Below are 16,732 nucleotides of genomic sequence, written 5' to 3' on the forward strand. Positions count from 1 at the left end.
GGGTAATATATCATCTCTCTCTCTGGAGTCTATACCTCTTTTAATACAAGAGAGGATTTTGCTCACTTTAGAAACCGCAGCTTGGCATTGTATGCCATTATTAAGCTTGTGATCTACCAGAACTCCCAGATCCTTCTCCACCATTGATTCCCCCCAGTTGTACTCCCCTAGTATGTATGATGCATGCATATTCTTAGCCCCCAAGTGCATAACCTTACATTTAGCAACATTAAATCTCATTTGCCACATAGTTGCTCAATTAAACAGTGCATTGAGGTCGGCATGTAAGTTGAAGACATCCTGTAAGGACATTATTCCACTGCACAACTTGGTGTCATCTGCAAAGACTGAAATGGGTTTTTCAGTCCTAGACCCTATATCGTGTACAAATATATTAAAATTTAAGGGTCCCAACACTGAACCTTGGGGTACACCACTGACGACCCTAGGCCATTCAGAGTATGAATCATTGAATACGATCTTTTAGCCAGTTTTCTCTCCATTTACATATGGATTTTTGCAAGACCGTAGAATTTACCTTACACATTAGCCGTGTGTGGGGAACTGTGTCAAACGCTTTTGCAAAATCCACATATACCACATCCACCGCCACCCCTCTGTCCAGGGCTATTGCTGGGCGATTCGAATGTTGCTCTTAATTCCTCTGTCGATCACCGTTACCCGATGGGAGGGACCCCTAGCCACAACCTTTCTCAGGAATCTAAATTGCGTGATACGCTGCAAGCTTATGGTTTGGTAGATGTCTGGCAGGAAATGCATCCTACGTTGTGGGAATACACTTTTTATTAGGCTCCACACCTGAGCTTTTGTAGAATAGATCACGTCTTCATTTCCTTTCAACATTTATCTTTAATTCAAAAGATTGTCATCTCGACCTCACCCTGGTCTGATCATGACCCATTGGTTTTTTCACTGTGTCTTTCTGGTATGGCTCGGCCCGCTTTTCTGTGGAGACTCAATGAATCCCTGCTCACCACTCAGGCTTCTTGCTCCCAGGTTCTTTCGCACATTCAATCCTATTTTATGGACAATGTGGGTTCTGTATCCTCGGCCGTCTCTCTGTGGGAGGCTCACAAAGCCACCTTTAGGGGTCACCTGATTCAGATTGCCTCATCCAGAAAACGGGCCAGAGAGAAGAGGATTTTGGAATTGACCTTACAATTGGCCGTGGTAGACGCTGCCCGACTACGGCCAATAGGAAAACTCGAGATGTGGTGGCTGCTGAACTTGATCTTCTTTCCACTACACGGGCTGAGAAGGCCTTGCGTTGGGCCGGACATAGGTTTTATACATGCGCCAATAAACCAGGGCCAATGTTGGCCAAGAAACTTAATTCGCTAGGTCGCACGCATAAACCTGTTCAACTCCGAGTGAGGGGCGGTGGCCTTACCTCAGACCCTGTGAAGATTACACATAGATTTGCAAATTTTTTGTCCTTTTACCAGAAACTGAACACCTTTGTCGCGGAACATGCTGATAGTTTTTTTGCTGAGCTGCGCCTACCCTCCTTATCTGTTGCAGCCCAGGATGCCCTGAATGTGGATATCTCCGAATCTGAACTCTATCAAGCCATCCAATCTTTGAAGGCCTCCAAGGCTCCAGGCCCAGATGGGTTTTCTGGGCTCTACTATAAAAAATTTGCCACCCTTCTGGTTCCTCACTTGGTGGCCTTTTTCAGTTTTTTGAAGCAGGGTTCCCAGCTTTCTTGGGAGTTTCTTCAGGCACATATTACTATGATCCCTAGGAAGTCTTAAGATGCCTTTGATCAGCAAGCTTTCAGACCGATCTCGCTGCTAAATGTGGACTTGAAGATTCTGGGAAAGGTTCTGAGCACCCAAATTAATAAGTATCTACTCTCACTTATCCATCGAGATCAGGTTGGTTTGTTCCGGGGCGACAAGCTGCTGATAACATCCGTAAAGTCATCCATCTCATTCATATCTTACATTGCCGCAGGATACCGGGGTTTCTTTTATCCCTGGAAATTTGTAAAGCGTTTGATTCGCTTTCTTGGGAGTATTTGACATATACGCTGTCTAGATGGGGGTTTGGTGATGCATTTCTGGCTTAGATCTCGGCTTTATATTTATCTCCCTCGGCCTCTGGGGTGTATGCCATCTGGTCCAGGTGCTTTATTCACCTTTATACTGACTTAATATTTTTGGATCATATCAATTGTGAGCCAATGTGGATCATCTGGAGCTGTGTCAATACAATGCCCACTATGGACAAGAGCTCCCCCGTGCTCATTTGTTTGCACAGAGCTGAAGAAGGTATTTAATAAATTTGTTTTCTCTTTGTCCCCAGTCACCCACTCTAGATTATTTTGTAAAGGGCCTACATGCTCGGACCAGACCTTTTTACTATTAATATATTTGAAGATTTTTTGGGGGTTTGTCCTGCTATCTTTTGCAATCTGTTGTTCATTTTCAATTTTTGCGGCCTTTATTTCCTTTTTGCATATTCTGTTATATTCTTTGTAATGTTTAAACGATGATCGCGTTCCTTCATTTTTATATTTAATAAAAGCTCTTTTCTTTTTATCTATAGCTTTTTTAACTTTGGCCGTAAGCCACATAGGTTTGATTTTTAGCCTTTTAAACTTGCTACCCATGGGAATATATTTTGCAGTGTGTTCACATGCAGTCTTTTTGAAGAACTCCCATTGATGTGTTTTGTTCATTGATGCCAATATTCCCTCCCAGTCAAAGTCTTAGAGAGCAGCTCTCAGCCTTGGAAAATTAGCTCTCTTGAAATTGAGCATTTTTATTTCTCCCGTATGTGCTCGCGGTTTACAGCTAACCTTAAATGAAATCATGTTATGGTCACTGCTACCCAGATGTTTTTATATGGACATTCATAATAAACTCTTCATGGTTTGAGATTACAAGGTCCAGCAGAGCATCATTCCTAGTAGGGGCTTCTATGAACTGTACCATAAAGTTGTCCTGTAGTAGGTTTAAACTTTTTTGCCCTTTAACTGTTCCTGCAGTACCATTACTCCAGTCAATTTCTGGGTAGTTAAAATCCCCCATTATTATCACTGTCCCAGCCCTTTCGATCTGTGCAAGCAGCTGAATTTCTACCTCCTCATTACACTGGGAGGCCTATAACAAACTCCAATGATTACCTTTGTAATACGCACCCCCATGTGCAGTTCCACTCACAATACTTCAGCCTCATCACACTCTCCATCAACTAGGTCCTCTTTCACACTCGCTTTGAGATCACTTCTCACATAGAGACAGACAACACCACCTTTCCTATTTACCCTGTCTCTTCGAAAGAGAATATAGCCAGGAATATTAATGGCCCAGTCATGTGAAGAATGAAGCCAAGATTCAGCAATACCAATTAAATCATAGTTCTCTTCATGCATCAAAGCTTCCAACTCACCTATTTTGCTTGGCAGATGTCTGGCATTGGTGAACAAACACTTTAATACATTGACACCTTGTTCACACGTATTTTGCATATTTTTTATTTTCATACAAATGGTACCAATTCCACTGGTTGTTTGTAACATGGGAGCCTTATCTGCCATAGCCTTCCCCCCATCTTTCCCCATTCCACCCACCAATAAGTACTGACCCCTGTCTGATCTGTCTACCCAGTTATAATCTAATTCTTCCTCCCCCCTCGATCTTAGTTTAAATACTCCTCCAGCCTTCCCGTAAACCACTCTCCTAGCACAGCAGACCCCCTTCCATTTAGGTGCAGACCATCTCTAGCATATAGGTTGCACCCCAATAAAAAGTCAGCCCAGTGCTCTAGAAACCCAAATCCTTCACTCTTACACCAGGTCTTCAGCCATGCATTGATTTCTCTAATCTCCCCCTGTCTTTCTTGAGTTGCGCATGCCACAGGTAATATTTCAGAGAATATCACCTTGGAGGTCCTTCCTTTCAACTTGCAGCCTAGTTCTTTAAATTGATTCTTAAGGAGCCTCCACCTTCCATGTATTCTGTCGTTGGTTCCAACATAAACCAAGACAGCTGGGTCATGCCCAGCCCCTCCCAATAATTTATCAATAAGGTCCACCACATGCTGAATCCTGGCACCAGGGAGACTTCAAACCATTCAGTTGAGGGGTGGTCCTGGGGAAAATTATTCTGTCAGTCCTTCTGATTATAGAATCCCCTACTACCACCAGCTGTCTAGGCCTTCCTGCACTACCCTCACCACCCCTCCCAAATGGTCTGCCCTCCCTGCTGTTAGGGATAGCAGTGACATCCAGGGCTGCCACCCCTGAGCTTGCCACCCCCACATCTTCACCCAACTTGGAAAATCTGTTAGGGTGCTCAAACCCAGGGCCACACTTCCTTTTCTGTGATCCCCTACCACTCCCTCTCGTTACAGTAACCCATCTTCCTACCTGATAATCCTGATTAGCCCATCCGCCCTCCATATCAATCCCTCAGAGAGCAGAAGACCCCTTTCAAAGTTGTCAGTTCTGCCCACTGTTGCATCTTGCTCCTCCAGATCTCTAACACAAGTTTCCAGAAGGGCAAGCTGCTCACATCTGTCACAGCGGTATCCATCCTGGAGCTGTTGCTCCATTGCTGCATACATGCTCACACTGTGCACGGCACAAAACCTTCAACCCTGCTATCACACATTGTCCCAGTTACAATATTAACAGGAAATATCTGTTGTCCCTTACAGGTTAGTAGACTCCTGTTATACTCTCCTGTTTTCCACTCTGGTTTTTTAACTCCATTTATCAAATGTCCACTTTGTCAAAGGTTCGGCAAGCAAAATACAGCTGTGAGCTCTACAGCAAGTTATATAGGACCTGTATCACCTGTGACCAATTAACCCCTCCCCTTAATTAGCAGATTGAAAGAAGACAAGGAAAGGAATAAAAACAAAATGCTATTTAAAAAGTGACAGAAAAAGTGATTTAAAAAAGTAAAAGCTTTTTGCAAGACCCAAAGAAGAAAATAAAACAAATACAAGCACCAGCAATCACCAGCAGTGAAAAGTAAAACGTTTTCAAATTTCCCACTCTTTTTAGCTATCAGCCAGCAAAAAAATGCTAGACCATTTATTTAAGGGTACACTAGGGAGGCCCTAGCAAAGTTTCTTTGTCTAGTCTCCAGTCACCTGAAGGTAGCCAGCATGCAGCCCGTGGTCTATGAATACAAGCCATGTGTCCTGTACTCTACTCCAACATAAGGTAAATTTCCCTCTTATGTAGCCCCCCTCTTTCCCCAAGTTTTAAACCCGCCTTTCTCCGATCCAGTGAGATAGCTGTGTGGCCTCATCAGTGTAGAAAATCTGCTTGGCAAAATCTTCTTTACTCTCCATAATCTTATGAAGAGCTTTGGAATATGGGTTCTTATTCAGGACTAACTCTCAATAGGATTAACTGAGAGTGCATAGCCCCATACAGAATATTTTGAAAAGCAACACTGCTGAAATCTTACTTGATTGCACACAAATGTGTGTAATCATGTGGGAGAGATGTGGCTACAGAATAGGTGGAACTGTATCAAAATTGCATTAAACTTTACATTTTTTAAAAAGAGATTTTTTTTTTAAAGAACCTTTAATATACAAATATGAATAAATAAAGAAGCATTAATTTTAAACTTGTACTCAGAATATGCTTTTCTCTTATGTGATTTTATTTATAACTTTCTAGGCTTTCGTAGAAACCATGTATTGTAGTAAGGCTCCTATTCAAGAAGCTTTCATAAATGCCAAGGTGAGAATTGATAAGCCCTCAAGACTTTGATATAGTGACGTAAAGGTAATTTTTTACACTTTGTTCCAGCAGACTTTTATAGGTACACAAAAATATATACAGTATCTCACAGAAGTGAGTACACCCCTCACATTTTTGTAAATATTTTATTATATCTTTTCATGTGACAACACTGAAGAAATGACACTTTGCTACAACGTAAAGTAGTGAGTGTACAGCTTGTATAACAGTGTAAATTTGCTGTCCCCTCAAAATAACTCAACACACAGCCATTAATGTCTAAACCGCTGGCAACAAAAGTGAGTACACCCCTAAGTGAAAATGTCCAAATTGAGCCTAATTTTAGTGTTGCCTAGGGCAGCACAAGAGCTAAATACACCACTGATAGGAGGGGAGATTTGGGGAGGGAGCAGATTTAAGCTGGGAGGGGGGATTTGTACTGAAAGAGCATCATTTTTTTGTTTTGATCTATAAAAGGAATGGAAGGAGAGCCATTTGGCATCTTCACCCTGGGCGCTAAATGACCTTGTCCCGGTACAAGAAGATGGTCACCATATTGTTGAAGTCTACTAGAGCCTGACTAGCCAATCCTGTCTGTCCAGCACCAGTCTGTTCGCATGCTGATCTGACTGACATAGGTTTTGGGAGCATTTGAGCTGTACCACTTTCATTGTTTTGGCCTAGCATCCAGTATGCCACAATAAAGCAGACTTTGCATCTAAAATGCGGGATTCAGTTTTTAAGTGTGACCACCCTCCCTTATTAAAATGCTGATTAAAAAAAAATACTGAGTTTTCCCTCAAGCTTCTGCCTACAGTGCTTAGGCAAGGGTGACATCTTCATTCTTGTAGAGAGAATTGAGAAATTTAGAGAAGCCCATATTTCACTGAGAAGATGCTTCCAGCACTGTGCTGCTGCGTATTCTCCTGAGGCTTGGACTTGCAGGAACTTTTAGGCTGAACAGTGTGACCCTTTGCACCACAGAAGGCGAAATAAAGTGAGTATAATATCCAACTTTTCCCCCTACAAGTATCTCTTTTTACACTCTTAGCACTTCAGCAAGAGGGAGGTGGCCCATTTAAAAAGTGTTCCTTCCGTTAAAAACTGTAATTCATTTTTCCTTATTCATTAAGGGATACACTGCCAATGGAAATTTATAGACAGTTGGGTTATAGTGCCGCCTTCAGCTGGCAAACAAAAATGCTATTGGCCCGCAAGATATAACTCCTCCCACCTTGCTTTAGTTTTTTGCTAGTGTCCTAGGAGGATAAACATCTTTTCCCCTGAGAAAAGTTTTACTAGTTATTTTTTATTCTATCAAAACGTTTTCAGTCCATTCCTTACTGAGACCAGCTATATATGGATCTGGATAAAGTTGTTTTCTCCTCCAAAACATTTTTTTGGTAAATACCCATTTGAGAAGCCTTTTTTTAAGAAATGGGCAGTCCCTGCTATGGATCTGGCTATAACACTGCTTAAACAAATCACTGACTATAACTACTAAGGATCTTCCAGTGTTTAGGGATCCCATTAACGCTGTAATGCCTAAAGGTAAAACAAATTTTAATGCCTGAACTCTGCATTACAACTTTGCCACATGTTAGTAAAACTGTACATACCACCACAACCACTTGGTGTTTTCAGTTAAATTATATCTTGTGTTTTTTTCATGATAAATTGGGCCTTCATTTGGTGGTAAATGTCAATGAATGTCTCCTGAATTTTGTTATTATCAAAGAAAAATTTACCCAATATAGCAAAAAATTGATTAACTGTTTATTTCTTGACATCACCATCACTCATAATAGGACCATGAAACTAGAGTGTGCATTTTGCTGTTTTCATTCTACCTAAATGCACTGACACACACTCTTGACACTAAATGAAAAACCTTTTTTTTTTTTTTAACAAAAGGTGGGTAGGAGATCTTGTCATTTATACTACAATGGCACCATCCCCAGAAATACTAATAACACAATAATAATTTCCAATATCACAATAAAGGTAATTACCCAGTATTGAATCACCTTGAGATTTCATGGTGATCCAATACTGGGAAATCACTGTTATTGTGATATAGATTGTTTATGGTATTAATATCTGTTTTCTTTGTATTTTGTGTATATATTATTTTACTGATTATATTGTTTATGAGCTACATTATTATAAACCGTACAAAATGAAGTGGATCCTGAAGAAGCTCTCTCTGGGCGATTTGCGTCAATCCGTCTGCTCTTAGTTTTTTTTTCTCGCTTTTAAGCATATGTACCTTTTGATTGTACTGTAATTGGTATTCAGTGTTTTTTACGAACAAAACAAATTCTTTTATTTGTATAATAAAATGTGTTTTTATACTATATTTCTACTTTTTTGTTTCCGAGTGCACCTCAGAAGTCCCTATTTTTCTATGGTCTCCTCCCCGCCTTCTTGGAGGGGTTATCATGGAATTTTTTTTTGTGTTATTTAAACTGTTTTTTAATCCTACCTAGAACACTTTACCCCTGACCATGACTCTGGGCCTGATGCTATCCAAGATCAAGCCCAAATCTAGCTGTTTTATCTTTATTAATTTAACCACTTGCCACCCTGCTACAGTACATTTACTGCGGTGGGCTACTCCATGCAGGCTCAGCCACGTATATGATTGTACCTGCTCTGGTCTAGGAGCATGCAGCGCACCCCTCCTGTGACCGCTGTGTCCTCTGGAAACAGCTGATCACTGTTACATGTAACAAGGTATCATGACAATGTAAACAACCTGTCATGAATGGCTTTCCAGCTCACAGCAATTACATGGCACCTGGCTATCTGTACAATGTAATTAGCTGTAGCCTATCACAGATCACAACCATAAGCACACTGTTTATGAGTGAGAAACCCATTTATGACAGGTAAAAGTATTGCTTATACAATGATCATCACTGTATAAGCAATTAACGTGTAAAAAAATATCCCTGATCACCTTCCCCCACCTCCGAGTAGTACAGTGTCACTATGTTAACACTGAGCCACACTGATAACAGGATGTAAAAAAAAAAAAATTTAAAAAAAAAAGAAAAAAAAGCTTAAATAATTTTAAAAAATGATTTAATACATTTATCAGTCAGTATCCCTGATCACCGCCACACCAGTCATATGATGACGCGGTACCGCACTGGTGACAGTATGTGAAAAGAAATTGTAAATATTTTATTTCTTCATTTTCAAAAAAATTACAAAAAAACTCACTATGCCTCTTACTAAATACCTCAGACTGTCTACTTTCCAAAAAGGGGTCATTGGGAGGTATTTGTACTGTTCTGGCATTTTAAGGGCCTCAAGAAATGAGATGAGGCAGTCAGTACATCAGTATTGATAATTATTCAAAATACATATACCATAGTTTGTAGACATTATAACTTTCACACAAACCAATTAATATACACTTATTGGGATTTTTTTTTTTTTACCAAAGACATACAGAATACATACATACCGAATGTAACAGAATACGTTTAGGCCTAAATTTATAAGGAAATTAGACTTTATTGGATATATTTTATAACAGAAAATAGAAAATATTGTTTTTATGGGGTTTTTTTTTTTAATTCTTGGTCTTTTTTCATTTATATTTCAAAAAAATAAAAAAACCCAGTGGTGATAAAATACCACCAAAAGAAAGCTCCATTTGTGTGAAAAAAAAGATACACATTTAATTTGGGTACAGTGTTGCATGATTGCAACAGTCAATTGCCAGTTAAAGTAGTGCAGTGCCGAATAGCAAAAAAATTACCTGGTCACAAAGGGGGTAAAACCTTCCGTAATTCAGTTCAAGTGATAAAACACATGCCTTTTTACATTGTTCTCCTCATGCTAGGATAAAAAGATACAGTGTATCTTTTTCTCCATTGAGGAGTCTCATTAGTACAGCTCAGTCTCTGTGTTGGGAGCATGCTATGGAGCCCGTTTCCAGCACAAACACTGGTGCACATATACAATGAAGGAAATAAGTATTTGATCCCCTGCTGAATTTGAATGTTTGCCCACCCAGAAAGAAATGATCAGTCTAAAAATCGAATGGTAGGTGTATTGTAACACTGAGAGATAGCATCGCAACAAAAAAATCAAAAGAAATGCATGTCTAACAAATTATGCACTGATTTGCATGTTCATGAGGGAAATAAGTATTTGATCCCCTATCATTCAGCAGGATTTCTGGCTACCAGGTGTCTTTCATAAAGGTAACAAGCTGAGATTAGAACAGTCTCTTAAAGGGAGTGCTGCTAATCTCATTTTGTTACCTGTATAAAAGACACCTGTCCACAGGAGCAATCAAACAATCAGATTCCAAACTCTCCACCATGGCAAAGACCAAAGAGCTGTCCAAAAATGTCAGGGACAAGATTGTAGACCTACACAAGGCTGGATTGGGCTACCAGACTATCGCCAAGCAGCTTGGTGAGAAGGTGACAACAGTTAGTGCAATCATTCGCAAATGGAAGAAACGCAAAACAACTGTCAGTCTCCCTAGTCTGGTGCACCATGCAAGGTCTCACCTCGTGGAGTGTCAATGATCATGAGAACAGTGAGGAATCATCCCAGAACTACATGTGAGGATCTTGTCAATGATCTCCAGGCAGCTGGGACCACAGCCACCAAGAAAACAATTCGTAACACACTACGCCGACAAGGATTGAAATCCTGCAGTGCCCGCAAGGTCTCTCTGCTCAAGAAAGCACATGTCCAGGCCTGTCTGAAGTTTGCCACTGAACATCTGAATGATGCAAAGGAGGACTGGTTGAAAGTGTTGTGGTCAGACGAGACCCAAATCGAGCTCTTTGGCATCAACTCAACTCGCCGTGTTTGGAGGAGGAGGAATGCTGCCTATGACCCCAAGAACACCATCCCAACTGTCAAACGTGGTGGTGGAAACATTCTGCTTTGAGGGTGTTTTTCTGCTACGGGGACAGGACAACTGCACCGCATCAAAGGGACGATGGACAGGGCAATGTACCGTCAAATCTTGGGTGAGAAGCTTCTTCCCTCATCCAGGGCATTGAAAATGGGTCGTGGATGGGTGTTCCAGCAGGAAAATGACCCAAAACACACAGCCAAGGCAACAAAGGAGTGGCTCAAGAAGCACATTAAGGCCCTGGAGTGGCCTAGCCAGTCTCCAGATCTTAATCCGATTACAAATCTGTGGAGGGAGCTGAAAGTTCGTTGCCAAATGTCAGCCACCAAACCCTAATGACTTGGAGAGGATCTACCAAGAGGAGTGGGCCAAAATCCCTCTTGAGATGTGTACAAACCTGATGGCCAACTACAGGAAACGTCTGACCTCTGTGATTGCCAAAAAGGGATTTGCCACCAAGTACTAAGTCATGTTTTGTGAAGGGGATCAAATACGTATTTCTGGCTCTCAGTGTTACAGTACACCTACCATTCGAATTTTAGACTGATCATTTCTTTGTGAGTGGGAAAACATTCAAAATCAGCAGAGGATCAAATGCTTATTTCCTTCACTGTATGTGGCACCTCAGAAGAAGACCCACCTCTATGATGCTGCATATACTGTGAGTGAACTCAAAGTAAATTGGAAACTGGCAAAAGTCTGGAAACCCTTTTCAAATTACTACTTTTGATAGCAGATTCTGCTCTGCAACCTACTATATCCATACTGTTAATGTGTGGGTCATTTGCAGAAGGGACTAAAAATATGTCTAAGGAGCCAGCTGTTATGCTTACTGACCATTCAGGTATGGAGCCCTTACAGTTTATGCTTGTAGAAGGCTTAATGGATATTGTCTGTCCTTTTTAAGAAACACATTTCTTGTCTGTCAATATGCGGACACCACTTTGGCTAAAATGCTGGTCAGCGGAAAAGTAATCCAAAATACGCTTGCTATGCATGGCTTTTAATGGAGAACATCTCTTTGCAGCTTCTGTAGATAACTTTATTACTGGCAGAAAGAGACAATTTACCCCAGCAAAAGAAACCTAGACCTCAGAATGGGAAAAAATCCTCCTGCTGAAGCCGAAATAGGTTGTTTTTAACTTTTCCTAGGCCTCCATCTCCAAAGTCTGATCCAACCAAGGGCCCCATTCAGTCGAAAACCCTGGGCCCGCAAACCCTTCAAAGAAGTCTTCTTCAGCGTGAAAGAACGCTCTAAATTACAAATTGCAAGGACATGTGTTAGCCTTTGTGGACACCTGATTAACAAGCATCTCGGTAGGGTCCAAAGCCTACAAATAAATGTTTCTGCTCCTACCTCTGCCTTGCTTCATGTTTTCCGACCTACCTGTGCACAGGACAGCAGATCTCCATGGTGCTCTTGTAGATCTTTTGAACCAAGGAGTCATTGTCATTTCCAGCTGCATAAGGCTTCAAAGTTTTTACTCCAACCTTTTAATTGTTCCAAAACGGGGCACCCCATCTTAGACCCAAAGGCCTTTAATGTCTTCATTTGATTCCAATAAGTTGGCATGATATCTACCAGGCCTGTCAAGCTTTCCAGCTTTTTTTTAACAAGAAAAAGTTATTTATATAGTATCAGACCCTTATATTTTACAAGATGTACCAAATATGCATATGGCCAGTGTTAAATACTGAGGGTTTACACATCAAAAGAACAAACTGATAAAATATCATTATAAAACGTATTTTTGTTTCCAATTAGTTTGATTTTGAGTGCCGAGCCAGAGGAGCTGACATTCTTGCTTACCTGCCTGTTGTTGCTGGAGGAGACAGAGCAAACACCCTGCATTATGTGCAAAACAACCAGATAATCAAGGTCAGTGAAGTGTAGATAAAATATGTATTGATTTGCTATTGTTGATCTGTGGCTTTTATGTTATATCTTCATCTGAAAAGATGTTTGGTGTTTTAATTTTGAAAGAGAAGTTTAGGGGTTTTTTTGCTTTGTTTTGTTTTTTTACAAATTATACTTACTTAGGTGGATGCATCATCAGTCCACCGCAGGCTCTAACACTGATAACTGATCGCTCAGTTCTCAGTGCTCCAAGAACAGAGAACTGTCAGTCACTGCTTTCTGCTCTGCAACTGGATTGCAGGGCTGTGGAGGGGCAGTTGGCTCAGGCTCTCAGTGGATCACTGAGTGGCTGAGCCAGGTACCGGTCCATGGATCTGAGGGGATTCCGACTTTAAAGTCGGGATATTTACCCATTCTGAACTGGCTGAATGCCGTCAGCCAACAGCGGACTTCAACTTGCTAATGGCTGAAAATGGATCACGAACTGCACTCCTGTGATCCACAGGAGAAGTACAGCCAAAAGAGCTTTGATTGTACTTCTCCTTTAAGGATTATTTTTTTCCAGTGTCTGTTTAACATTTTAATTTGAAAATCTAAAAATAAAAATCTGAAGTATTTGTTGTCTTGAGTTACCCATATAAAGTCTACTCAACTGTCTACTTAGGTCAGGACCCAAAGCCTATGGTAGCTGTTCAAATGCTCACAACATTTGTTTAATGTTTTGTTTTTTTTATGTAAATTGTTTGATTTTATTTTAATCTGAAGTGGAATAGGACTGTAACTTCCACTGTTCACCCATGAACAGTTAAAAAGTTTTATTTTCTTATTCAGTGCCAAGCAGTATGAGTTCATGCTCTTGTTTTAAAGTGAAACCCCTGCAAAACTATTTTAGCATAGGATTAAATGGGGGAGGTCTGGAACTGCTGCCAGGTGTTTATTTCTGTGTCTCCATTGGAGTTTCTTTCTCCTTCCTGTACTTGTGAGACCACATATAAAATAAGGAGAGCCTTCACAGTGTGGCACAGACAAAATTACAAAACTGCAAGGTGAAAGGAATCACTGCAACTCCTGACCAAGCCCAGGTGAATTTAAAAAAAGATAAAGAATGGCCTCAGCCTACTTGTCTCCACCAAACTACACACCCTGAAGCATTTTGCACCCTATGACTAAGCCCCGGTGGGCAGGGTGAAATTCAAAAGAGTGTGTGGTTTGGTGGAGGCAAATCTTTAGCATTTATTCGCCTGGGCTGGTCAGTAGTAGCAGCAGTCTTTTCCTCTTTACTTTAACTTGCTCTCTGGTATCTGGTATTGATAGCAGGACAGGCCTGCACCCCATGCTCTGAGACACAGGGATATGCTTTTACATCTACTTTGAGCAGCGCCAAAAGAAATATAATAGGTAACAGTACAAAACTGACGGAGGTTCTAAACCTTCCTTACTTAACAACTGATGTTTTTATGCCCATATTGACCACATAGTAGGTGAAGTGGAATCGCAGATAGAGATGAAAACCTTTCATAGGTTCTAAACCTCCCTAACACTATCCAGAGTGCTAAGTATAAAGATAAATGGTTCCTCAAAAATTTGATGCACAGAAAGAAAGAGATAAGAACTATAAACAAAGTTTATCTAAACCGAAGAACAGACATTGATAGTATTGCAGTTTACCTATTCTTAGATATGGTAGCTGAATTCCTTTTCTTTTTTCATTTTTTTTTTCCTTATTTAACCTGGTAATTCTGCCATTATCACACTTCTTGTCCTAGGCTGACAACAGTCTAAGGAGGCCAGGATATCTTCAACTCTTTGTTAGAGCAAACCGTCCTCACCCATTTTATTACAAGTGATAATAAAATCTTCCAGCACAGTTCAGCCAGTTTAATTAAACACAAGCCCCCTCATAAACAGGGAGTGCTAAGTAAAATATTTTAATCATACAGTACAGGACACGGGCAAAGTATTTATAGACCCTGGGTATTATTGGGCCATTTAAGATCTCCTATCATCTGGGGTCCTAATTTCTGGTAAGCTGCGATTGGGTGCAATTGATGGTGGAAAACTGAGGTTGTGACACTGAACACACATACGATTTGCATCAAGAATTTTATCTAAAGTACACGTTTTTCACGAGAGAAGCGCAACATAAGATTATATGCATTTTAATATGCATAGGTATTTATATTGATTTGATTCATATTCAGTTAAAATGGACTGGACAACACATCTCTTTTGTTTTATATTGTGGGGTTTTGTTGTATTTGCATATCAGTGAGTGCAGCTGTTGGTGATTATTATTGATTGAAGTTTGATTGGGAAATAATTTATTTGAGCGCAGGTTTTTCACTTTTGTATTTGAAAGGGAGCCATTGCAAAACTGCAGGTGAACATTTGCTCTCCTGAAGACCCGTACAACATTCAATGTTAGAGTGACGATGTGCCCCTTGTCCTGGAGCAAGAGCCAGCTCTAACAAATCCCTGCATCCGTTTCTAGTTCTTTATTCAGGCACACAACAAGCAGCCTACCTGAGCAGTTCTACAACTAAGTCACAATTTCTTGGACAACTACCAGCTTTAATACAGCCATCACTGTCCAAGGCTCAAAAGCACCAAGCTTCTTTTCCACCCCCACCATCTCTACTGGAGTCAGAAAGTGAAATGCCTCCTCTAGAGGTTGCAGACATTGAAGGGAATGAAGAGGATCTGGAGGAGGTGTTAGAGGAGGATGCAGAATATTTCTCACCCCCACGTGCCTACTGTATATACCTGATATTACAGCTTCAAGCAATATGCTTACCAGTGTTGATATTCTCCTTTCTGCTGTGTGCAAAAACCTTAGCATTGTCACACTTAAACTTCCTCCATCTCGCCCTGCCATTTTTGGTGCTAAGAGATCTGCTATGTCTAAAAGACATTCCCTTGAACCATTGCTGAGCTCTCTCTAGTGGAAATAAAACTCACCCTGCTGTCTCAGTTTAAAATAAATAATCTTACTGTACCCATTGAAGTTGTTCCTTCATTCAAAGATTCTGCTGACAGAAAGTTTCAGACTGTCTTTAAGGTTCTCTTTACCACAATTTCTGGGCCTTTTTGTAATTTCTGTCTGTCCAACGCAGCTAACTGGACTAGGAAAATAAGAAACCAAAAAAATGCCATATTCCAGGATTGGGCTTTAACTGAGCACTTACAGCAATTGGTGGAGCACATACAAACATTACCCTTAGCTTTGCTCTTTTGTGTTAATGGCCTAGAACAGGGTTCTCCAAACTGTGGCCCATGAGCTGGGTGCGGCCCTTTTTGCATGCCTTTGTCCAACCTTTGGGGCACTGTTCCTACCATTGATATGAGGCTTTGTTACTCCCACTGATATGAGGCACTGTTCCTTTCACTGACACCAATAATAGGGCACTATTCTGTTTACTGACAACAACAATGGGGCACTATTCCTCCCACTAGTATCAATGATGGGACACTATTCCTCCAACTGTCACCAATGATGGGGCACTATTCCTCCCATTGATACCAATGATGGAGTGCTATTCCTCCCACTAAAACCAATGCTAAAACCAATGATGGGGCACTATTTTTCCCTTTGATACCAATGATGGGACACTATTCCTCCCACTAATACCAATGATGGAGAACTATTCCTCCTCCTAGTGACCACCAAGTCTAAGAAGACATTGTCTACGTCCACTTACGGTGGGGATTTTCACTTCACTGGCTGCAGTACAGCTCTCCTAAAGTCTGAGGGACAGTAACCTGGCCCTTTGTTTATAATGTGTGGAGACCCCTGGCCTAGAACAAGAGAAAGGAAAGGTTCCATGCTAATATGCCCACATTCTATAGAATGAAAGAAAGATTTTGTAGCAAAAGAGATTTTTAGGGCATATCTCAGAAAAATGGTAACACAAAAATCATACAATGAAATCGTTATATTTTATTATACACACATGTGACCATATCCATATGTTACAAGAAAAGAGCGTTCACATATTCCATGTATCCATATACAGAGTGTTTGTTATTACATAACCAGTCCACATGAAAGTGCAACGTGTTTTTAACAGTCGCTTTCTTTCTCAGGAGCTAATGTGAACACAATATGTTACCACAGAATGGACTAGTTCTTCTAAAAACAGTAAAAATAAGCCATCGTCTCATGTGATAACATATGTGTAAACCAACTTCTCCGTAGGATGGGAGGAGCATTTTACAGACCACAAATCATCATATATGGCACAAGGGATGCCAA

At 40.7% G+C, this 16,732-nt stretch overlaps 1 protein-coding gene across 8 annotated transcripts in view; it reads left to right on the forward strand.

Annotated features, from left to right (window-relative positions):
• XPNPEP3 (X-prolyl aminopeptidase 3) overlaps positions 1 to 16,732 on the forward strand; it is a 151,974-nt gene that overhangs the window by 50,404 nt on the left and 84,838 nt on the right. For all 8 annotated transcript variants that reach the window (XM_089684854.1, XM_089684857.1, XM_089684855.1 and 5 more), the window contains 2 exons: positions 5,669 to 5,731; positions 12,388 to 12,501. In XM_089684854.1, coding sequence (XP_089540980.1) covers positions 5,669 to 5,731; positions 12,388 to 12,501 — 177 coding nt within the window. The remainder of the gene's footprint in view (positions 1 to 5,668; positions 5,732 to 12,387; positions 12,502 to 16,732) is intronic.

This window comes from Staurois parvus, unplaced genomic scaffold (genome assembly GCF_062004578.1).
Source record: "Staurois parvus isolate SC_StPar_1 unplaced genomic scaffold, SC_StPar_1.0 ptg000360l, whole genome shotgun sequence".
In the NCBI taxonomy this organism is placed as follows: domain Eukaryota; kingdom Metazoa; phylum Chordata; class Amphibia; order Anura; family Ranidae; genus Staurois; species Staurois parvus.